This window comes from Streptopelia decaocto, assembly GCF_964273445.1.
Source record: "Streptopelia decaocto genome assembly, chromosome: 1".
Taxonomy (NCBI): domain Eukaryota; kingdom Metazoa; phylum Chordata; class Aves; order Columbiformes; family Columbidae; genus Streptopelia; species Streptopelia decaocto.
This window is the reverse complement of record NC_138663.1, coordinates 189,033,277-189,058,627: the sequence shown is the minus strand read 5'-3', so window position 1 is coordinate 189,058,627 and position 25,351 is coordinate 189,033,277. Positions and strand designations below refer to the sequence as shown.

Below are 25,351 nucleotides of genomic sequence, written 5' to 3'. Positions count from 1 at the left end.
GGGTAAGCTCAAGTGGAAGAGGAGAGTTTACAGATCATGGAAGGAGGGGCTGGCCACTTGGGAAGAATATAAGGCTGTTGTGAGAGGATGTAGGGAGGCAACTAGGAAAGCTAAGGCCTCCTTAGAATTAAACCTGGCGAGGGGGGTCATGGACAACAGAAAGAGCTTTTTCAAATACATGGCAGATAAAACTTACACTAGAGGCAATATAGGCCCACAGATGAACAAGGTGGGTGCCCTGGTGACAGAAGATACAGAGAAGGCAGAGTTACTGAATGCCTTCTTTGTCTACTCTGCTGGAAGCTGTCCTGAGGAGCCCCATACCCCTGGCATCCTGGGGTGTATTAGAAGGGTGGTGGTTAGTAGGTCAAGAGAGGTTCTCGTTCCCCTCTACTCTGCCCTGGTGAGACCACACCTGGAATATATTGTGTCCAGTTCTGGGCCCCTCAGTTCAAGAAGGACAGGGAACTGCTGGAGAGAGTCCAGCACAGGGCAACAAAGATGATTAAGGGAGTGGAGTATCTCCCTTATGAGGAAAGGCTGAGGGAGCTGGGGCTCTTCAGTTTGGAGAAGAGGAGACTGAGGGGTGACCTTATTAATGTTTACAAATATATAAAGGGTGAGTGCCAGGAGGATGGAGCCAGGCTCTTCTCGGTGACAACCAATGGTAGGACAAGGGGTAATGGGTTCAAACTGGAAAACAGGAGGTTCCACTTAAATTTGAGAGGAAACTTCTTCTCAGTGAGGGTAACAGAACACTGGAACAGGCTGTCCAGGGCGGGTGTGGAGTCTCCTTCTCTGGAGACATTAAAAACCTGCCTGGACACATTTCTGTGTAACCTCATCTGGGTGTTCCTGCTCTGGCGGCGGGATTGGACTAGATGATCTTTTGAGGTCCCTTCCAATCCCTAACATTCTGTGATTCTGTGATTTCTGCTTCTGTCAATATATCCTATATGCTTGCTCACATGTACGGGCTGACATATAGAAACAACATATAGTACAACTTCAACAAGATATGACTGAGTAAATACAACAATTATTATTTACTGTAAAGCTCGCATACACTTCCAGCTGTTTCTTTCAGGGCATTTAAAATGTATCATTATGAGAGGATTTCATGAACAAATTCCCATTTGCCTTTTTAGCCTTCTGCTACACGCACCCACACCCATTACAGCAGCAGACATATGTAACTACAGCTTGCCATTTACTAAAACACCTAATAAATTCCCACCTTCCAAGGTCTTCTGATCCCTTTGAAAAAATCAGGCATCCACATTGGAAGAACAACAGCTTCTCTTAATAATTTCTTGGCTTCTTCCAAATCTGCTATGTCATCCCTGTGAAAGGTGAAGAAACTTGTATAAGATTCTCATATAACAATATTATTCTATTTTTATACAGAAAAACAGAAAAGCTTTTCACTTTGTACCATCTCTTTTAGCATGCTGACATATGCCTCATGAGAGCGCTCCTATAGTCCCATGACCTAAAATTGAATCCACTTTTGAAAGGTAGGGAAAAAATTATTTTCAACTCAAGTTGAAAATTGTTAGTTAAAAATTAGTTAAAAATTGTTTTGGACAACATGAACACCAAAGAGGTATCTTTAGAGTTCTCTGGAGTGTACTTTCATTTCAGCAATACCTGTAATGGATGTACTGCACATACTATCAGTTAGCAATAAATGCCTAATTGTAATCAAATTAATAAACTGTTAAAACCAAAAGTCCTTGTTTTGCTTATCTGTAGAAGATCAGGATGGCTTCTTCTTTTAAGAGTTAGAAGGAGGATAATTTCTCTCCTACTCCACCCTAGCAAAAACACTTGAATTGAGAAAATCCTCATACCAATGAATGCTTGGATTCCTTGATACAATGTCCCTTTCAAGAGCTTCGACCAAGTCTTTGTCGTAACCTGCTCCATCAAATTTTGGAATTTCCCCATCACCAACTTCCTGGGGTATTTTCTTTCCCTAGAAGTGAAAGTCATACAGGCTTATAAGGACATCATTCTTTCAACATATCCTTTACGAGCGATATATAGCAATATTGTCTGGTTCAGCTCTGCAAAAGCCACAGGAAGGTATCAAGCTGTAACACAGCACCATGATGGCCAGCAAAACCAATGTGTTCACACCCTACACTCCACAGAGTCCCCAAACATCTGTGGTTGCTTCCACCACAATAGTACTATGCTTCCTTCACAGATGCACCTCATGGTGATAAAACCCCATCAGAGTTCATTACACAGCACGGTGGATGGATTGGTTGATTGGTATTAAAGCACCAAACTGGACTTTCTTAAACCACTTAACCACTCTTTGGACAACCTACACACTTCACGCTCAGCCAAAGGCATGAATGCAGAAACAGCCTCACAAAGTAGGCTGTGTCACAACTTAATGCTACATTTACTCCTGGCTGAAGACCAGAGCATCTAAAGCATATTTTGAAGATGCTACACCTGCCACACTGCCTGCCAGAGCTAGACTGGCACCCCATCATCACTGAAAATGAACAGAAAAGCTGTTACACCCCTTGACTTTGATGAAGGAAAGCCAAGAATCTCTTCCCTTGTTTAATTAAAATCTTCCTCAACTGCAAACTATCTGCTTCCCCATTCTCATTCACAGGCCAGCTCCATAAACAGTTAAAATGCTTTTTAAAGGTCATATTTATTTAAGGGTTGCACTGAAAGCCCTAAAGAAGCTCCCAAGTCACCCAGGCTTCTTTGAACTACAATTATTTCTGCACCATGTCAATGCTTATTCAGAGACCCAGCCACACGCTGCCTCTGCCCCAAACGGCCCAAAGTCTCTGGTTAATACCTTCACAATGCTGTTAAGCTTTTGGGGGTGAAGTAGCATTTTCCTTTTGAAGCATCAGGGCTCCCGCTCCTCTCCTCCTGCTTCCGAAGGAAAACGCTTCCCCTCCGAGCTCCGTGGCCCGAGAAGCAGCTGTTCTGTTTTAAACAAGGAGGCTGAGCAGGGAGCTACTTTGGGACCCTTAACTCAGCTTCTAAACACTATCAGCAGCAAGTTAAAGAATCCCAGCTGGACAGACAAAAGCAGCCAAGGCAAAGGCGGGCTGAGGGGCAGCTGGAGACACACAAATAGCCTCACAGTGGAAAAAGAAAAAGGTAGCAATTACACCCCTCCCAGTTGCTGTTTGCCCACGAGACCTGTGAGGGAACAGTTTATCTTCCTGCTATTTTTATTTCTTCCTTCTAAGTGTGCTGTTTAGTACTCCCAGATCAGGGTGTTTTTTTTGCAATGGAAATGAAGCAGGAAGTTGTGTTTAGACAAAAGGCTGGTGTCAAAAATGTAATGGTCTGGTGTAAAAAGGAAACTGAAAGGAAAGCCTTGTAGACTTTGGAAGATTTCAGGAGACAGAAAATGGAATCCATGTGTAACCATGAAAAAAAAGAAAGACAATGAAATTAAAGGTACTTTCTGTCTGTCTTTGTTACACACTTCTATCCCTCTGCAACAGACTGTTTTTCCTAGTGGAAAACTTTTTCTGCACATCTCGAAACAAATCGGATGTTCTGTTTTTTGGGGGGGTGAAACAGAGTCAAGGCGGGTTTAAAAACCAGAGGAGGCAGGGCGGGGCGCTGCGGGGCGCTGTGGAGGAGGCAGGAGCGGCAGCTGCAGCCGCACCGAGCCCGGCCTGCGCGCCGCTCGCCGTGCCGGCGGAACACCCAGCACGCACGGCAGGCGGCACCGGCCGGGCTGTGACGCGGCGCAAAGGAGCGGAAAAAGAGAAAAAAAATAAAAAAGGATAAAGAAAGGGCCGGTGGTTAGGAGGGAGCCGGCAGCACCGGCGCAGCCGCGGAACGCCCGGCCTCGCCTCCTCCGCCACCGGGTGGCGAAGCGTGCCCGCCCGGCCGCCTGCCAAGCCGGCTGCAGGCGAGGCCCCGGGCTCCAAAACCGCGGTTCCCCGCTGCTGGGGGGCTGACATTGCCTGGGAGAGCTGATTTTCCTGCTCGCCAATAGAGGGAGAAGGGCGGCCAACTGGGAGACGTACTTTAGGCATGACCTTGGCTCTCATTTTAGTGACAATGTTTAGATTTTTTTTTTTTTTCTTGAGACCACATCTGGAATATTGTGTTCGGTTCTGGGCCCCTCAGTTCAAGAAGGACAGGGAACTGCTGGAGAGAGTCCAGCACAGGGCAACAAGGGAGTGGAGCATCTCCCTTATGAGAAAAGGCTGAGGGAGATGGGGCTCTTTAGTTTGGAGGAGACTGAGGGGGGACCTCATTAATGTTTATAAATATATAAAGGTTGAGTGTCACGAGGATGAAGCCAGGCTCTTCTCAGTGACAATCAACGATAGGACAAGGGGCAGTGAGTATAAACTGGAACACAGGAGGTTCCACTTAAATTTGAGAAGAAACAACTTCTCAGTGAGGGTGACAGAGCACTGGAACAGGCTGCCCAGGGGGGTTGTGGAGTCTCCTACTCTGGAGACATTCAAAACCCGCCTGGACACATTCCTGTGTAACCTCACCTAAGTGTTCCTGCTCCGGCAGGGGGATTGGACTAGATGATCTTTTGAGGTCCCTTCCATTCCCTAACATTCTGTGATTCTGGAATTAAACCAGTGTTTAAAGTATTTACAGTTTTCACATGTAATAAGATTATTAATATTGGTCCCAAATTGGCCCAATGTGCAGTCCTTAGTCGGCAGGTGAGTGGACACTAGGAAAAAAAAAAATTAAAACTGTCACCTGAAGCCAAGCAGCAGAAATAAGTGTAATTTTTCCAGTTGTATCCTCATTTCTTCTTGTGGTATTACTTTCCCAAAACAGCTTTAAATAAAGCTGCTGCAACGGCTTCTCTCTAAGAACGTATGCCAACAGACAGAGGTACACAGGACTGAAAGAGACTGCTCCCACCAAGTCCCCTTGGCAATCCCGTCACATAACCTTCTCCTCAGATAACCAAGTTCTGACTTAAAAATTAAATTTCAAACTTTTCTGGGCTTTCCATCAGGAAGAGCTGTCAGACCTGCACCGAGCCACTAGAACAAAAACCTTTCCAAAATGAATATTTTTCTACTCTTACTGAGTTTGTGCATTAGTTTCAGCCATTCTCAATCTGTGCACCACCCTGATGTGCTTGCAACATGTGTGTACTCTGCCTTCATTTACCAAAGCAAGCCTGCTCTTGGAACACAAGCTGAATACAATTACCTATTCACTTTGGCAACCCTTTTTTTCCTCCTCCCTTCTAATATTAACACATCTATAATTTATCTAGAATATTCAAATATTAACACATCCTTCTTGAGCACTGTTGTAGAAAAGCACGCAAAATACTCCAGCTGCTGTCTCACCAGGGCCTCCTACAATGGCATGGGTATCTCTCTGCTGGTAACACCTCAACAAACTAGGCCTGAGACTTCATTTACATCCATTTCCATGGCTGTATCAGACTGTGACTTTATGCTCAACCCCAAACAGATCAATCATGTAGGATAAACTCGGTGGCTGCAATGACCAGTGCTGGTTCCTGAAGACAACTTGCTCTCCTGCAGGCTCTGCCCACACACTAAAACACCAAAGGACACCTGCCAGACACCCTGTCCACCCCTTGCTGCCAAAGCCCAAGGTGGCACCTGGCTGTGCCTCACTCCAGCAGCCACCGCTTCCCCTCACCACCAGGAAGAGGTGATGTGCCCAGTGAAAGTTCAGCCTGATCTGATTTCTGCTGATACGCCCAAATCTTTCTTCTTCTCTACCGCTGAGGTCCCAGCTTCCAGCAGAAATTCTTCTTGCAGTCTCCAAGCACACGGCCTGCTGCTCTGCACCGCCGAATGTTATCCCATTTCCATGGCTCCAGCACAGCTGTCCCACTCCTCCTGCACAGCAGCCTCATTCACCTCTGCTGGTAATGGTGCTTCCCAACTCAGTGTCATCAGCAAATTTAATTAGCAAATGCCTCTTTTTTTTGTGCCAGGGTTGTTAATTTAAATATAAAACAAAAATCAGTCTCTACTCTTGAAGAAATCCATAAATTACTTGCCTGTTGACTGATACTTTCTCAGTACCACTTGTTTACATTCCCCTTGCTGCCTAATTCCTCCCCACCTTAACATTCTACACAATGCACTTGCTAGATTAACTAATTGCTTCCCATGTGGCATCGAGGTAGATGAATTTCTACCTCTAAGAGTTTAACTAGAACTCTAAAGAAACTGCTAGCGATGACACCACCTTTGCTTAAGAAAACAGATTTCACTTTATTTTATTTTCCAGTGAGTCCCAAGTCTTTCACTTTGTATCCATTCTGAATTTGTTGCAAAACTTTGCACACACTGTTGGGGTAAAATTAACAACTCCAATTGCCTGGATCACTTTTCCTTTCCCTTTCTAAACACAGGCATGTCAACACAACCCAGCATTCACATGAGACAACAGTAGACACAATGAATTCTACTGGAAATCTGTGCTCCCAACCCTGCAGTTTCACCTATCAGTTATTTCAGCATTATTGGATGGAGATTGCACAGCCTTCCAGTCCCAATGCATGGATGTCTGTGCCTCCACCTAAATACGACTACCTCATCTCCCATCCATATTCCTGTAATCTACCTTGCTTTTGCTTCTGATGATGCACATCAGAATAATCAAGTAAAAAAAATTAAATTTTTTAAGCCATATCAATTTTAATATTCACGTCACTGATATGGCAGCACAGCCCTTGGCTATTTCATATCCTTCACAATATCTACCATCCTCATGCACTGACAACCTAAAATAATCTGAAAAGCACTTCTAAAAAGTGTTCTAGTGCTTAGATATGGTATTATGCAGTCTCTAGACGACATACAGGTAGCATTCATGCTGCCTCTTTAAGATGAACGACTAAACAGAAGCTTAAATTCTTGGCAGTGATCCAGTAGAAAGTATAATACCTTGAGAACAAGCCTAATAATTTCCAGTGGAACTAAGAGGGAAGAAGCACTTGAAGGCAGTATTTTAGAGAAAGGAACACATAAATATAAGGGCTTGGAGGATAAACACCATCCGCTGGGTTGCAGTTCAAAATTATTTTATATAGCACTACAAAAAGGCATTTTACAGGCATAGTCAGGTTACAACTCCTTATCCCAAGATGGTTACAGTCAGAAATAAAAGATGATATGGTCTGGGGAGGAGAAACAGTGAAAGGCACCATGTGGAAAGTGAGACAAACATTTCTAAAACATAGGTGCTATAGCTATATTTATCTTGAAATATATCAAAATAGGCATATTGTATTGTGGTGTCATAGCCAGGACAGTGTAGAACCTAGTACACTGCAACCAACATCTTCAGAAATGGATATGGCATCCATCCTAGCCAGTCACCCAAACCCAAGAATTACAGAGCTGAAACATTTATTATGAGATAAGAGGTATCTGGTTACCTCATTTGAAGCTTCAGTTTTGCCCTGTTATTTTTAACTGAATGTGAGTTACCAAACCTGTTTGATCCAACATACTAGGCTACAGAGGTAAGTTCCTTCTAGCTTTAGTTCAGAAACTGTAGAACATAAACACTTGCAAACTCAGAAAGGGTAAAACTGAAAGGGAAGTTAAAACCTATTTTCACGCCTGTGTGTAAAGTATGGAAAGTTGCATTAACTATTCTCACTTCCCATGCCTGGCTCCTTCCTCTTTCATTCAAAATTTTCTCCAAAAGAAAATAATGGATGACATACAAAAATCATGAGAATTTGTAACCTGGTGTGATTGTTGCATATATACCCCAGACAAAGAAAGTAAAATAATCACCAGGTACCTAGACAAAGGCAAAAACAAGAGCACGTGTTGGTATTTTTTGAAGAGCAGACGTATCTTCCTTCTGCCACCTAGTGACCAAGTTATTCAGATAAGAGTGGCATTTAAAATATACCATATTAAGTGGAACACCTTCATGGCTCTTCCTCCATCTGACAGCGGTACTGTTGCTAATCACATTATTCCCAGAGACTAGTATTGTACAAGTCATGTCATTGTGGGCTCCTCATAGTAAAGCTCTATAATGCTCATCCCCTGAAAGCTTCGAGAGCAGAGTTCACCCTCATTAGAGCTCAGACTTTGAAAGCTGCCTCACACCAGCACATGTGGTGAACTTGTCACACACCACGACTCCAATTCCCTGTATAGCTGGCAGAGCTGTAAATAATTTCACAGATCTTAACAAGCTTTGTATAGCTTGCAGGATGCATACTTGTTATTTTAAATCTTACTGATCCAGAGTAGAGAGATTTCTAAAATGATTAAACTTGATCTCTGCAGTCACTCAGTGGCAGGGCTGAAAATGTGCCTGGCCCTACCTACTGACGGCAACAAGGGCTGGGATTACTTAATGCTTTTTCTTTGTACCAGAAAAGCAATTTATGATTGAAAAAGCACATCTTTGAGTTCTTTCTGCACTGTGAAGAGGTAACCTGTAACAAAAAGGCCATGAAGGAACTAAACAAATTCATTTGGAAGAAAACTAGCTTAAATATTTTCTTATCTATCAAGATCTGTACAATAGTGCGTGCCACCATAGGAACGGGCTTCTCATATCTCTGCCTGCCAGGAAAGTAAAGCTGCCTCAGTACACTCATGATTGGTATCATCTATCCCACAGGTTCCTTGGAGTCCTGGCACTGATTCCACATTTAAATTTAAAAATTAAAGTGTCTCAGAAACAGCAATTTGCACACAGAAACATTTTTTTCAGCCAGAAAGCAGTCCTGTCTTTGACATCACTACTTGATAGGGAATCACTGTTTCTCTTTTTGTTTCACTTCAACACCTCTTCTTTTTCATGGGTCTTCAGAGGAAAGAATTTCCAACTTATTCTAATTTATTTCATTGTTTTTGTTTTTAAAACAAACCCTTTCCAAGAAGCATCTGCCTAAACACTATAATAAATACAAAAGGCTTTTAATAAACAAACAAACAAAAAGAAGTTGCTAAGAGTTTGCTTTTGCTTAGGTCTCTTTCACATCATTTTCAAATATATCACTTCAGATAACCTGGCACAGATTTAGCTAGAATCAGAGCATTTACAGCACTGTTCTAGATTTCGAGGCACACCTAAATTTTACAATAGTATGGCAGACACAATGGTACTGTGGAACTCCGTTCACAATGATTGAAGTCTAGATAAGGGCACTGGTCTCACTTTTGCACTTTTTTTCATGGAAATCTGTAAAAAAGACCTGAACTGGATCCTTTTATTAAAAGAAAAGGGTGGGAGAGAAGGAAAATGGACTTTATGTGTGATTTACACTAACAGCTTAGAGTCCAGCCCGTGGTCTAACCGAGACAATTAGAAACACCCCAGGAACAGGCCACCATGCTTCCTTTGCAAAAAAAGAGTCTTCTGAAGACAGAGCAAACATTACAGAGGTTTCCTTAGTTTCCTTAATTACTAAATATCCCCATGATACATGCTTTGTCCATGAGGCAAGAGGAAAGCACCGAGTTTTCTTGCACCAGATTATTGTGGTTTCTTATAATTATCTGTATTAAATAACCAAAACTAAGAATGCTTCCTGTTGCCACCCGCTGCATCGTAACTCTTTGCCCCCATGTTCTTTACCACTCTTTACCTTGTCATCTCTTCCTCTAGCTCGAGATTCCCTTTCGCGGCTGCCCGCAGACTTCTCGCCCTTGGACACTGCGTGTGCTCTGCCCGCCGGCCCGCGGGGCTGCAGGCCTGGGGATTCTTTCCTCAAAGGTTTCACTTCTCGGCTGGGACGTTTTATCTGAGGTGGAGCCCTAACAACAAGCAACCACAACAGAAACATGCTAAAAACAGTGAAAAAAGAGCAACATTGAGAAAGAAGGATTCTAATATTTCATTAATTACCTTAGTGCATTATTATTACAGCTGACAAGCCCCTAAATCTTATCTCCCTATATCTGCACATCCAGCAACATATTTCTGGTTCTGTCTGACACTCACAGTAAAGAAAAAAAATATATATATATAAAACCAAACAAAGGGGGGAGAGAGAATTTTAAAACAGTCCTCCTACCTCTGACTTCATTCCCCTGTGTGAAAATGTCAAAATGTAAAAATTGCCTAGAAAGCAAAAGCAAACAGAGCCGAACTGCAACCACCTATACTTGCGTGCATCGCCTACAATGTCAAAGAGAACTCAGAAGTGGCACAATGCAGAATTTGTTTTTAAGATGAGGCGTCACAATCATTTTGCTCTAGGGATTGGACTTGAAATACAGAACTAAAATACACGGCCAGGAACATCACCCAACTTTAATTAGTGTCCCCTATTAAATCTTCTACTGATTCTTGTTTTAAGTAACTCAAAATTTGCTAACTTCAAAAACAGCTTCCTGGAATATGACTTAAAAAGAATACCTACTTCTATGCACTGCTGGATACAACTGCTGCATTTTTTTGCTTGGTATATACTTTCATCAAACTTAACAGCATAGAAGAGTGGCTAATTTTCCTTACTTATTTGCACAAGATTCAAATTCCAGCTTAAAAATGTGGACGAACTATTTGGCCTTTACCTCTAAGAAAAACACAAGCATAAGTACATCTTGTACTTCATATAGCAGTACCATAAATTCTTATTATCATTTCTACCACTCACAAAAGTAATCAGCATTAACATTATTTTACACTTACATTCTTAGGGTTTTTTTGAGAACTGAAGATCCATTTGTGTGATAATCATAAAGCACATGAATTTACAAATAAACTTGGCATTTCTTTCTGTTAACCAAGATTTTATTTTCCTTTGCTTACACAAGTATCACATATTAAAATTCTTTGCTGTTGTAATGTTATAATAGAAAATTGTTGGCATGATAAATGTTTTTCCTGTTTTTAAGTTGGATTTGTTGTTTCCAACAACCTCTGTCAAGCTCTCTCAGGGTGAAAATGAGGATTTCAGAAAATGCACAAGCATCTGAGAAAACTATTAGCTAAGTGAGGTTACCTTAAAGGTGATTACTGAAGAGAAACACCATGTATAACAGAACATGTTTAGCAATAGAACTAACCAATGGATTAAACACAGGTCATGCTATCCGCAGCTAGGGAGCAATTTCTAACAACCATGACTTTCAAGATCCTTCAGTTCCAGCTCTTCCCTGACTCCTCAGCCATCAATGAATTCAACTGCTGCAACTAAAATGGAAAAGTTTTCTCCCTGCACATGAGAAAGGCAACTGTCACCAAAAACCCACTTACTTACCTCTCCAGCAGACTCTAGTTCCAAGCACTTAGCTAGTCACTCCTACCAGAATAAAGGAGTGACTTTCTTTAGAACTTCAGCAATAAATCCGACTGTAGTTTAACTACCTTTTTTTTTTTTCCCAATGAATTGTATTTCTGCTTTATTACCAATGACTAAGGGCTAAATGAAATGTGATTTTCACGTTACAAGTGCATTCAAAAAACAACATAAAATTATGGCAACCCAACTTCATTCCACCCACCCTGCTTGAGCCTCTCATTACCTGTGTTCAGCTGGAACAGGAGGGGGCCAAACAGCGGGATCTCTAAAAGGCTCATCTTGACAAGATACAGGGATATCTGCAGGTCTGTCCATTTTAAAACTCTCTAAAGTGTTGACAATGCTCTTAACTTGTTCATATTCTTCAACTAATTCTTGCCGGACCTTGAGAAATACATAGATTTTTTTTAAATTGTAACAAGTCTAACTTTTTTTTTTAAACCATTAAAAGTACCTCAAAACATATACTACACTCAAAAGCAGGGACGACTCCCAAGCCTTTACATTCACAAACCTCAGACCTATCAGGGTGATGACAGATCTTTGACAACAGCATAAACAAGTGAATCTCTGTTGAATTTGTCTTCCTGCTTATCAATGTTGTGACCAGACATGATTGCGAACAGAGGGATCGCTCTTCCATAACATGTGCTGATGCTTAAATTGATGTGTGTATGTTGACATGTATGCACACATAGACAGAAACTTTTATAGTAGTAAGGGTGATCTTGGCAGATCTTTAACATATTTGCTACTATTCTGGCATAAAAGAACTTATCTGTTATACTCTCCAAGGTCCTCGTTATAAAACTGGCTAAATCATTAAAATATAATATCACAAAATTAACTTTGTGAGGGGCACAATGTCACCATACAGTCAAAGCACAAGCCAATTCTTTTGTGGATTAGAAAGATTAGAACAGAAAACGGGAACTTTAACACCCTCTAGCAGAAGTTCAAATGATGAGTAAAGTAAGTGACATGAAAAGGAGAAGAAATTATATCTCAGGAAGAAATCAGGTTGCAGAATTATGCAACTGAATTTTATACCTAAAGTTTCTATTGCCACTAGTCAGGGAATTAGAACTGCTGCAATAATTTCAAGATTATTTACTCAGTATTCATTCAATTTTCTACCATGAAGCCTAAGAAAAATAAGATCTGTGTAGAAATTTAATAAGTTTTAAGTGATATGGCTTGTTATAAGCTCAAGTTGTGTATGCTAAGGTCACCACTTCTTACTGCATACCAGTGGCCAAAAACTGCGCTGTACATTCTTGCTCAGAAGCACACACTTTCAGTGCACTAGTGTAAGATGCACCAGGATTCACCTGACTGCACTTGTACTGCATCTTACCAGTCTTTCACCTATCACTCAGTGATGCTTTCCATCCTGTGGGATCAACTTCCATGCTAAGTTTGGTTTTTACCTGCTCAAAGGTCATAACACCCAGATGTCACCTCTTCACTGAAGTGTTGGTACACAGCTAAAACTAATTCACAGATTGCTTTGCATACCTAGAAATCAGTATTGGCACCTTGTAGCCAGGATGACCTTAGGCCAACATGAATCTTGCTTCTCACAGGCTCACAGCTGGAGCTACGCAGACATCCTGAACTTTTCCATCCACTGGAAAAGCTCCTAGGCTCTAAAAGCTCTCATGAAGTAACACTACGGTGAGGGTATTTGCAGGCTGCCACCAGGAACGCTACTGAGTGAGGCTACATCTAGCCGACACTGCAAGGCTGAATCAAAAGCCAGGATCTGAAGCCAGCTTACAAGAAAGCCAAGGAGAGACACCAGGCACCCAACTGTGTTCCTGTCATACGTCCATGTGAAAAAATGCTGGGAAAAACGTTGCCTGGGAAAGCTGCAACCAGGCTTCACTTTGTAGCAAACAGAGGAAGACAACCGAGGACAGTATCAGCAGATGTCAATGATGTTGCCTGCAATCCAGACTCTCTTTGCTGTGCAGATTCTGAGTAATGGAGAGATCAGGAGAATGGAGGTCTGCAAATCCAGCCTGTCTGCCAAGATTATAACAGCAGCAAATCAGGGAATTAGTACTAAACAGCATCACACCTTGTGACTGTTCTTCCTACTGGTGTTTACTGGTGAAAAGACGTGACCATGAGCCTGAGATCTCCCCATCTCCCTGTGTGCTTGGAAAGGCACCACGGTGGGCAGGTGTGACGCATCTTGTCAGGACATTTTTAGCAGTATGCCTCTTCCAGCCTGATTGTCACCTGCTCATCCCATTTCTCTCTCAGACTCTCATTTCCCCTCTCAGAATGGCATCTTTCCTCACGCGCCCCACTCAGCAGCAGCAGCCCCCCACTTTTGGTGGGGCAACTTCAAGACAGAAAGCACTACCTGACATAACTGCTTGGTAGGTACGGTGTATAGAAGAATGAATCATTAAATTGACAGCTCTCAGTAACAAACACACATCACCTCTTTCTGGAAGCTACAGTTCTCCTAAAATACTACCAGGTACACCCCACAGCAATGTATTGTTCTGCTCTGTAATATTTTCCAGGAATTTTCCCACTACAAGGTCAAATTAGGATATTTCAGCAGCACAGATAAATTATTCTCTGGTTTAATACCCTGTTTAAGAAGAATATATGTGACTGCCATCAGCAAGATACCAGCAAGGACAGAGACAAAGTGAAGGGTAAATCCCCAAGTCCCTACACAGTTCTTGCAACACTGCATTTACTTCACCAGAAGTTCTACGTGCATCTGTACAAAAGGAGGATTAGGGATGGGAAGAACTTCATCATTTCACAAGACACTTCTTGCTTATTCCAGATGGGGTAGCTCTGTTCTTCTGAAGACACAGGACTTCCAGCTCAGGCAGGATTGCTCCTGCCTTGCTTTGCTCTCTTTGCTTTTTCATCACACCACCAGCAGACACATCCCCCAGCGCAAGAACTTCCAGCTGAGTTACAAATGTGATTGATCACTAACTTGGTTCCTTCAAACTGTCTAACACACATGCCTCCTGTCCAAAAGTAAATCCAGCCAAACAGCTGCTGTGAGGTACAAAGGAATGATGGAGCATAAATCCTTCAGGGCACCGCTCCACCAGAGACAGCCGCTTCCTACTCCACTGCTCCAGGAATACAGACAGGATTCCTCCTATCAGCCTTCCAACACATGCGGAAAAGTTGGTGGAAAACAACTTGCTAGTGCTGAGGGCTGGAGTACTGTCATTCAGCTTTGTGGACAAGCAAAGAGGATGGTATCTGAAAACTTAGAGAAAGTGAGCCTTTGATGCCTTGGAACCTGAAAACAAACAACTTCTGGCCGTCTCTTATGCAGACCTGAGCAAACGAAACTCTGAAATACACACCCTTACTGCTTAGTCAGCACCTGGGAAACCAACCAAAAAAAACCACCCAATGTACTCAAACAACAGGACTACAAAGGAAAACCAGCTGCGAAATTCCTAGAGGCCTTAAAGAAACTAAGTCGGATTAAAAAGGTACAGAAAGAGTTTATTGCAGCTGACAAACAACCCAGATGCGAGCCAAGAAGGGTTGTGCCGTAATTACAGAGGTGACTGAGCACTGCCTCTGAGTGATCAGCACTACTCTGAAGCCCCCTTGGAAAGCTGCAAGCAGGAAAATCCCTGATCTGGACTCACCCAGTCTCTCAGTCCCCCATCACACCCTTCCCTTGGGTGCCAGAGCCTTCAGGGGGCTCCAGCTCTGGGTGTAGAGAACCTGAAAAAAGATTTTAGTTTATTCATGCTTAAGCAGTTTCAGGAAATAGCACGGGCCAAGTTAGCTGCTCATCACTGCCAAATAGGAAGATGTCACTTGTCACTTTTTCTCCCCAACCACACTTTGCCACTGCTCTTCTGGATTCAGTTCTGGCATTTCAGTACAGTAACCCAGCTTGGTGAAATGGCAGAAAACTAGTCTAGGAGGGCAATAGTAAAGGATGCTTTTGCTGGGCTAGCAAGCTGCACTGGCTCGCTCCCCTGTGATAAGGTGAAGCCCAGAACAAAGAATGCAAGGGGCAGAGGAGGGAGAGAAGCTGGTACAGCTGGAGTGAACACCAGGTGGGGAAGAGCTCGGCCCCTCTGGGCACGGCGGGATGTGAACTGGGTTCAGCTACTGTGTGAAAGTGCCTGCTCCCCAGAGACACGCTCTGGTACACGAACCATGTCACCTCGTCCACAGAAGCAGCATTGTGGGCATTGGGAGAAGTTGGAAAGCCCAATAAGTAGCCTTTCAGCCCAGGACGTGGCCCCACGGCTTGGTTTGGACATTTCAGACCTAAGGATTTACAGTAACCAAGCAGAAAACACATCCTAACATATGGGTATAAAACACAGTGACCAAGAGTTGAGTTCACTCTTTCTTAGCAGTATTTCCAAAAAACATTTCAGGGACTTTCTCTGAATTTCACAAGCTGGCAACTGTTGTATCTTTGGCATCACCAGCTCTTCTGTGCTATGCTAGAGCTTGTACTTCTACATCACTTCCCAGAACAATAAGTATGGGTATTAGTACCTTAGTAAATACAAATAAAGTGTGGAGTTTTTTTAATTATGTCTTGCAGGAATAAAAATAGTGTCATTTCTATAAAAGCGTTTTCCAAACCTGAAATTACTGCCTGCAATTAGCGTTAGTTATTCAACAAGCACCATTTTTAAAAAAGTGAAAATAATGATTCCCTAAACCATACCCCAAATAGATTTCCTATAACCAAGTCTGATCCCATGCAGTCAAAGTATAGTTCCTGTAACCACAGTTCTTCATTAGTTACCTGCAGAATATGCATGAAGTAACCTACAAAGTGCTAATAAAGCAGGTATGAAGCAAAACCAACATAAGCACAGATTGACTAAATTGTGTTTAATTTTTTTTAAATCATCCTTTATTCTTTAAGCACAAACACAGTGCAACTAAATCACCTGCTCCTGTGGCTGTGGCTGGTAAGGGTGCCTTGCAGGCTGCTCCAAATGCTCTGAGAATTGTTGAACTCCTGCCCCAGCCCCTGCTGAGGCTCCCGTGCTCTCCGATATTGCGCAATGCAGAGCACACGGTTGTAACATGCAGCAGGTTTTGCTCGACAGCCGCTGGCCGTGTCGTAAGCCAGTACTATCTCCTGGGGGCACGCTCTGCTGTCATTCTGCAGCTGCTGAACTGTCACTGAAGCAGCTCTTTCCTACAAGCCAGCTGTCTAGTAAAAAGACTGCAGCAGCCAAGAAACTATCTCAGAATAAACAGGGGGAATGTCAACACAAGTGAAGTTCACAGTGGCAGTCAAGAGAGTAAATGTACCTTTTATTGTTGTTAAGTAGAAAAAAAGATTAGTTGCTTCTGATTTTGAATCTTTCCAGTCCCAGCCTGTATTTACATGGATGAATATGGCTACAAGTCAGCCAAACCTCAAAGCACAAAAGAGAAGTAACTTCTTATTTGTCCAATAAGCTTAGGGGCCTAGGAGTGAGGAGAAGAAGGGAGCTACAGTCAGCCACCCAAGAGAAAGCTGCAAACTCCTTGGAAGCAAGACAAATTAGGGTCTCAACAGCAGGTCACCACTTGATATCCCTAAGCCAAGCTAATTACCAGACAATCAATGACAATGACTTTTCCAAAGGGTCACAGGAATTTGTATGTTATCACAGCACTGCTTTGGTGGGCCCTCCAAGATGCATCTTTTGCCCTTTCAAAGTTCTGCAGGTTGTCCCACGTTAATAACACAATCCCTGTCCCCCAGCCAGTGCTGATTTTGAAGTCCCAGAAGCAGTATTGCATCAAGTGGAAGCGAGCCAGTCAGTTGTTCCAGGGGAGCAGATGATACATGTTCCCTTTCCTCCTCCTTCTAACTATCCTCTCAGCACCAAGCACAAGGAACCCTTGAAATCAGGGTGCCCAGTTGCAAAGCTGAAGCTGCCTGACTGTGCCACATGAAATACAAGCCACCAGATACTTGCACAGAATATCATGGTGTCCAGACCAACCTGCAAAAATTTGAAAACAACGACACCTAAGCAAAGAGAGGTAGATCAAGAGTGTTTGGGAGTCTGACCCAAAATCTGAACTATTTCTGGTTCACCTCTGCTCTACATCACTCAATGAACTGCTGGAAAAATCCCATGTAGTAGGAAAGGCAACAAAACAGATCCACCTAGAACAAGGTATCTATTCAGGATGGAGCACCCACCCTAGAGAAGTGACCACATAGAGAGAACAAAGGTTCATGTAACAGGTGTGAGTTGGTCAACTGCTGAGCCATGGTTGTAACTATTTGAGATGTTACCCATTTGGACATTCCGATTTTATGAGGGAACAGGTACGCAAACACCTGAAACTGAGTTGACTGCCTCAAAGTCCCAATAGGACAAACAACCTCTGTGTGCTGTGCACAAACCTACAGAAAGGAAGGGCACACTTCATACAGCCAGATCCCCTCAGCGTCGGTGTCCCAGGAATCCTCCAGGAGGTTCCAGATTATGAAATGTGCATGCAGACAGTACATCTCAGAGAAGTATCAGTGTTCTCCTTTGAGTACTTATCTACATGGACATTCACATTGTCGACTGCTCCCAACAGTAAAAGCTCTATGTACCCAGTGTCTGCTAGAGATTGCGGAAGTCCACCTCCAAAAGGTACCAGTGGTTTTATCCTCCTCAGATTCCTCAGAGGATGGAGAAACCGAAGAACCTAAAGAACAGGCTAGTTCCATACTCCAGAGGAAACAGTTTCAGGTAAAAAACAATTGCATTCATTCACTTTACCATGACCTAAGGGTTGCTTTGCTTCTGGTGCCACTTGCAAGAAGCATATGGGTATGGGAACCTTTTGCTTCTGCACATGAGTGCAGACAGCTACTGAATGTCACTGACAGCTTATATGTAGGCGCTGTTGGAGCTGGAAAGCAGTGCCAACATCCAGATCATCACACTCCCTCTTAGTCTATCTCAAGGAGTGAGAAGGCACAAGCATGGGTAAGAAAGCAGGTCTATCTCTATGCATCTCACCAAACCATTTAGGTGCAGGTATGGAAAAGCTAGTGGTTCCAGGGCTGCATCATTTGCTCTCAGGGCAGTACCATTTTGTTCCCAGTGCTATGGGTAGTCCCATAAATTAATGAGAAGGCAAACAGCCTGGGCATGAAACATGTATTTTTTTTTAACCACGCTTATTATGTTTTGGTGTTTGCCCCTGAGCTGAGACTGGCACCAGTAATGGCAAAGCAATATTCTGACAAAGCTCATCTGCCACCGCTGTGTTGGGAAGTTTCAGAATTAACATGAGCACGCAGCATGACAGACACTACCCCACCTGCTGCTGATCTTTCTGGGGACAGTTCTCTAAGCATTTATGCGACACTGTCAAGGGCCATTCTCTTTTTACCTAGAAGGGATCATTTCTGAGAAGGTGCCAACTTCGGATCCTCTGCTAAGGAGCCAGCTCCCTTCCCCAGAGAATAATCCTTGAAACTCTATAAATGGTCCTTTTTTACTTGAGGTGTGTCTCCAATGTACAGAACACATTCCACAGTGCACAGGCTTCTCTGAAGCAGTTCAACCACCACACAACACCACCAGACTTGAAGTAACCTTCACAAAATAAGAGCTGTTAAAAAGTTTAATTGAAGAATCAGTATCATCGGAGGAAACACTAAGCACTAGAAGTGGAGTGCAGTGATGCAACTGGACAACAAGGAGAGACTCATACTCTACCATCATGTCAGCTGCACATTCGGCAGGAACTAAGGACACGCGTGGGCATGGACAGCTCGTATCTGCATGCCCCGGTGTGGGGAAGCACTTGAATGCAAACACTTGAATGTGACTGTCTCCTGTACAACATTCAGCTTATTACAGCACCACAAAGCAAGGCACTACTGCTCCTGCTTGTGCACACACATGCTTTGCAGACAAGCTCTTAATAAGCAGACAGACCTTTACAATTCTGTGATAAATGCCTATAAATAGTACTGTCATTACAAAATGATTGCTAAACGGGGTTGTAGCTATCAGTACATAAAATACTCTGTTAATGTCAGATGATTCAAGCACAAAACCATAACCAAAGCACCTGCTACAATAAAAAGGAAAAATTTGTTTCTGTATTTAAGTAACATCATTTAACCACAAAACATTTAGAAAAACTCTTCTTGAAATCATCTCTTCAACTACTTACTGCAATACTGTATCTTTTATAGGACCTATGTTCTTCTTTCAAAAAGTAATATTTATGCAACATAAATTCTTTATTCTGGAACACACCTTTATATGTTTATCATCCATTTTTTTTTAAACGGAACACATTTTGTACAACAAAACATGGAACCACAAAATGTAAGGAAGACTTAAATACTGAACTTGCTAAAGAGAGTTCTTACATTACTTCCTTGGCTTCAGCAGTTCTCTGCTTAGCAAGGTAATGCATGTGTGCAAAAACCAGGCTAAGAGTATTACTTAGAGTTTTAGAAACCTGATCCAAATTCGCACACTGTAGCATTATAATTAACTGCTGCTCAGACAACTGTTGTACTGATTCTAACTCATCCACTCACATCTTCGTTTACAGGAAATTAGATAGCCAGAAGATCAAAAAGCAAAAGGAAGTACTCAGCAAACTAGTTTTTCCAAGGTATACAATCACACACAAGCAGACCTGTGATCAACCAAAGATCCTAAGTGAAAACAACAAAAAAAATTATTCAATTAGAAGAAAATAATTCCTTTAAAATATGTCACTAAAATTATTTCCCCATAAACATCAACAAAATATTGTGAAAGAAATGTTGTGAATTTAGCTGCAATATACATCCTCTACATCTTAAAAGGTTTGGGAAGTATAGTCTGTTTTTCAAAAATCAAGTAACAGAATAAATGCAACCTTATTTCACCCTACCTGTTGCCATTTGCCCTTAATTGCTGGATCTCTGATCGACTGGCAATGTCTCTGGATTTGTTGGATGACACCCTGGTAATATACCATAGAAGAGTCATAATTCCCAAGGAGTGCATATTCTCTTCCTTTTTTGGCATTATCACAAATCTCTGCTAAATTCATCTTCACTCAGAAATCTAAAAGAGAACATAATCATCACAAAAATGAATTTTACATGCTGTAGAATAATGCACACTGCGACACTCCAGTTTTGTTTTTTCTCTCATAGTTGAATTGTGTCTTTCCACCTCCCCTCTCCCCCTCTTTTTCAAGCATTTAGCTCTGGAGTATCTCTTTACTAGCCTAAGGTTTGATATCATGAATCATAAATCTTTTATAGTGATAAAAAACACTTCTTTGCTGCCTTTGGCCCCAATCCTGTTAAATTAGTGCAAGAAAATTAAATGCCCTGCCCACACTGAACCTAACAAGCCAATCTTTAATTTGTAGATCACCACAATATACTAGCAGCCATCAACCCGTGAATCACAAATCACATGAGGCATTAAATTGCTTTTTATGCTGTTGCATTACATACGTGCCTAAATGTGCCAACCAACATCAGGGAAGTCTGCACTTAGCACTTTCAAGAGCCCTCACCCTAATGAGATTATGATACGGTTGAATGACAGCTCTACTATAGACAAAGTTGAGAGCCTCATTCTGTTTAAATATTCTTTCACAGTATTCCAACATCCACATGCTGACTTGGATTTTTTCATCAAATTTAACATGTCACTTTGGGATTTATGGCAGAGTTAGCAATCAAAATTTAAGATTTCTTAAAACAGTGATTCCCAAAGTACAACCTTCCCCCAGTCCTCAAAACAATTTAAGATTTACAGATTTTACTAACTTTTTTATACAAGTAGTAAATCGCAGCATGACTTCAAGGTAAACTCACAGTCCACCTTTTCCCAGTAACCATTCAAGAAAGCAATATTAAACCACACATTCAAAAGTAAGCTATGTTGTACAGTTAGGTTTGTATTTAAGGTTCAAGACTGAAGCAGTGCCGGCCCCTTTATCTGCATCCCACATGACCCAAAGCCTAGGTCCTTACCACAAAAAAAGAGCATCAGTTCCTTTTCTTTTTCCTCTGACTCAGGATGGGAGGGTCCCTCTGGAAATCAAAAATTAAAAATTACGATTCATAACTACGCAATGCAGAGAGTTGCATTGACCGAGGGGGAGGAGGCCAGCTCAGGAGGGTTGACCTCCAGCTTCATCGATGCTTTGGCAAGAACAAGGTGGTGGGCAAGAAACAGGGAAGGAGGGATCCAGATGGCCAGCGAGGGTCAGGGCACAGCGCAGGGTTGGGGCTGCGCAGCTGCAGACAGCCCCTGACACGAGGGTGCGCACAGGGGAGCAGGTGGTAGCAGAGAGAAACCAGAACAGGGAGAAACAACCTTTTACATCCTAACGGGTTATAAAAATGTTAGTAGTTTTACAGAGCAGGCAAGACAAGATCAAGATGGCATTAAGGAGGATGTATCCCTTGTGCTTAGCAAAATTCAGACCTCTGACAACAAGAAACTAAACATATATCCTTATGAGCTTCATACTGCCCTCCCTGAATGCTGCCTATGGCAAACACTTTGCCTCTCGGCGGTGCCAAACTGATGGCCCTCACCACTGCCCGCAGCTGCACACCAGGCCTGCTCCACCATAGCTTCGCTCCTGCTCCCCACAGCCAAGCCATGGAAACCTGGAAACCTGCGAACCTCGTGCCCACAAGTCACTCAGCTTCTACGTGGCTGAAGGCTTTGATGGCAAGAACATGCTTGCTGGCCCTCCACTGAGTGCAGCAAGAGGCACTGGGGCAGAATCTGTTGCCCTGTCTTCAAACACATCCAGGTTAGGATCTGCTACACAACGAGCTTGTCCATGTAAGAAAAACAGTCTACAAATCTCTGGAAGATTTCTCTGCATGTAGCAAAAAAGAGACCATAAATAAAACTTTTCCAAGGAATTGCTGCATTCAATTCCTAGAAATCTATATTATTAAACAGAACATGCACTGACTTTAGCAATCTCTTGTATCTGTTTATTACAGCCAGTTCTCACCCTACAGGCATGTGTTTAGCTGTCTTTTACCTTATGAGGGCTGACACTCACATCCAGCTCCCGTGAGGCCCAGAAGAGTGGCCCACTCACCAGAGGAGACAACCTGCTCCGCTGGGGTGGAGACAACCTGCTCCGCTGGGGTGGCAGCTGGGCCAGCCCAGGGCAGGAGGCAAGACACGGCAGCCACGCAAACACATGCCCACTTCCCTAGAGTGGTTAGTGCAGGGAGCTGGGAAGCGAGAGACAGACAAATCTACATGGTCTTAAAACTGCAGAGGGAAACCAAACGAGAGATGCCCATTTCCTCCAAGAGCTTGGGGGCTTCTGGCATTGTGCTGGTGACACTGAAGCTTAAGCAAGAGCTTGATGCCCGATACATCACGCTTCTAAACATCAACAAGCACTGAAGCCTGAAGCACACAGGGAAGGTGGTGGGTGTGGATGTATATACCTACTGACCTGTTGATGCCACCAGAGCTAAGCTGACAAAAGCCCCATGATCTTTCTCTTGGATTCAGGCACTTCAGTTTTTACTTATCGCCTACCCTAGACACCAAAGCAGATAATATAGCTTGGGAAGGTGAATATAACATCACTCATTTACCAGAGACATGTTTGAAACAGCACCTGTAGACCTCAGTCCTGAATCAGTGCTTCTCCTGACCCCCAGACAGTTCTTTTAAGTCCTATTGCAAAAAAAAAAGACAGGCTATTTTAAACTAATGGTTAAAAATGGTTTAAACAAACTATGAACATTTTCCACGTATCAGCAACGGTAACATTAGTTCAGAATAGCCAAAGTAAGTCAAAATGAACATGTCCAAAATTAAGGAAAAATTATTTTTAGGAAGGAATTCATTCCTGGATTGTTTTCTAGACAACTCCTCTCTTCACCACCACGGTGGGGAGGAAGAGGTAGCTGGAACTAGGTGAGGGCTTTTTCATGTTATATGTTTATTTTTTATTACCTGTTCTACATTATGTCATGAAGTTCATGCAACATTGTAAACATCCAAGAAACCAGAAATATAGAAGTCGTAAATAGTGTTTTTGTTGTTTTTTGTTGTTTGGGGTTTTGTTTAAATATTTGGTTTTCCTACCATATCACGGCTGCGTTTTTAAGTATCTACAGATCCAGGGACAACTGTTGTCAGGTACATTTAGAACAACTTACACATTGCTTCTGACACCAGCTTTTCATTCTATCATTGCATGGTTCTATCCTGCACTAGACCGTAACAGCTCCATGGTACATCAAGATATCCTTGGAGATTCCTTAGTTCACGGATCATTGACAAGAAGAGGCATTACAGACATTCATGCTGGCATAGCTGCCACACATGGGGTCTCAAGCCCACTTGTTAAAAACCCTGCAGCAGCTAGGCTAAAAGGTCACAGGGGATATTAATCTCTATTCTTTGGAGCATAAACTGAGCTGATCCCTATCTGGGGTCAGAAAAGAATTTTTCTCCCAGAACTCAAGCAATGCACAATTGAGCAAGATCCAAAAGACAGTCTGTTTTAACATTAAAACATTATACACATACAAACGTATCCACAGGCAGATAGAGTGACTGTGTGAATGGTGGGCAAAGGGGGACAGCTTGTTTAGCAAACTATTCCAAACTTCGGTGCAACACCGGTGGAAATGCAGGACAACACCCCCCTTCACCCCAGCCTGTCTCCCACTTAATCTCACCCCAGTGCTACCAGAGGCAATTAATGTGGGGTCTGTAGCAGGGATTTTCCTATTGCTTCCTACTGAACATTCAGCTTTGCAAATGCCAAAACAAGGCATCTCTGCTACCCTTACATGTCTCTTTTCGCCTGTGTGTGACACAATCAGTTACACAACAGTGTCCCATTTTCCCCACGGGCACTTAACTCTTGCAGAGGATGGACGACACTCATTAAATGAGCAGTTGTTCATTTTTGCTTTACTCTCATTGTCTCAACAGTCACATCAAGCCTTATTTACTGCCTACTGACTGTTCTCCAAATCAGTTGTTAATTCCTCACTGATGGGGCTATAATATACCTGGGTTTTTTTCTGGCTACGTGTCTTTTTCTGACCATAATTTTAACCATCCAGACAAAAAAATCTTCCACAGCTCCCTGAGGTTGCTAGACATATGGTCTAATGTCATAGCAGCTGTGCAGTCTTGCTGACTGGACAGCTGAACATCTGGAAAGGCCTGGACATATGCTGATGAAGACCAGGTACCGTATCTGTTTCTCATTTTCCACAAATCAGCCATGCAGCACGTCAGGCATCCCGAAATGCAATGTAAGTGACCTGACTAACGTCACAAGACCGAGAGCCACACTGTTAGGCACCATCTTCTGAAATCCAGAGCAGAGGTACAATTATGCACTTTCCACTTCCACAAAAGTGAGCCAGCATGGCCCTCTGCCACTGCACAACCCCACAACAGGTCCATTGCCACACAGAGCAAAGCAAAGAAGAGAATTCCAGTGTTAGGAGTTTTTGATTTTTAGATTTATCCATTTTTCCTGTGCACCTATTTCTATTACCAGAGCCTAAGCGATAAACTGTAGTTGTTCCTTTCTCAAATTCTTCATACTGCTTGGAAGCTTCTCCTTACAATTCATGTAAACCTGCCCTTCTTAGTTTAAGGCCATGTTGTTTTTGTGAATCAGCTTCGACCAGTTTTGAACATCTTCCTCTCCCACAATTATGTTATCACTTAGTACAGTACAACAATTCTATTTTCCATTTTCCCCTTGAAATTTAAAACTTGTTAAAACAGAGACATAGTACCTTACCTGGATAAGCACAAACTGGAACACTAACTGGAGCATTATCAGAGGAAGAAAAAAAACAACTTTTCCGTGCATGACATGACATGTGGTTCCTACTAGAAGCCTACAGAGGTGTATTTCTAACTGAATGTATTGGGTTTGCTTGGCAAGATTTTGGTAGTAGGAGAGCTACGGGGCAGCTTCTGTGAGAAGGTGCTAGAAGCTCCCCCATGTCTGATAGAGCCAATGCCAGTGGCCCCAAGATGGACCTGCCACTGGCCAAGGCCAAGGGGGAAAAAACTGCTGTGCAACAGCAGCTGGAGGAGAGGA

General features: G+C 42.7%; 1 protein-coding gene across 4 annotated transcripts in view; it reads right to left on the bottom strand.

Moving 5' to 3' along the window:
• KATNAL1 (katanin catalytic subunit A1 like 1) overlaps nt 1-25,351 on the bottom strand; it is a 41,262-nt gene that overhangs the window by 11,068 nt on the left and 4,843 nt on the right. For 3 of the 4 annotated variants that reach the window (XM_082066812.1, XM_082066811.1, XM_082066814.1), the window contains exons 2-7: nt 21,255-21,314; nt 20,153-20,328; nt 11,487-11,647; nt 9,602-9,770; nt 1,854-1,978; nt 1,238-1,343 (exon numbers count right to left, since the gene is read on the bottom strand). In XM_082066812.1, the coding sequence (XP_081922938.1) occupies nt 1,238-1,343; nt 1,854-1,978; nt 9,602-9,770; nt 11,487-11,647; nt 20,153-20,314 (723 nt within the window). In that variant the 5' untranslated portion in view covers nt 20,315-20,328; nt 21,255-21,314. Of the gene's footprint in view, nt 1-1,237; nt 1,344-1,853; nt 1,979-9,601; nt 9,771-11,486; nt 11,648-20,152; nt 20,329-21,254; nt 21,315-22,862; nt 22,883-25,351 lie in introns of those variants that run through there. The other variant, XM_082066813.1, reaches the window with a different exon arrangement.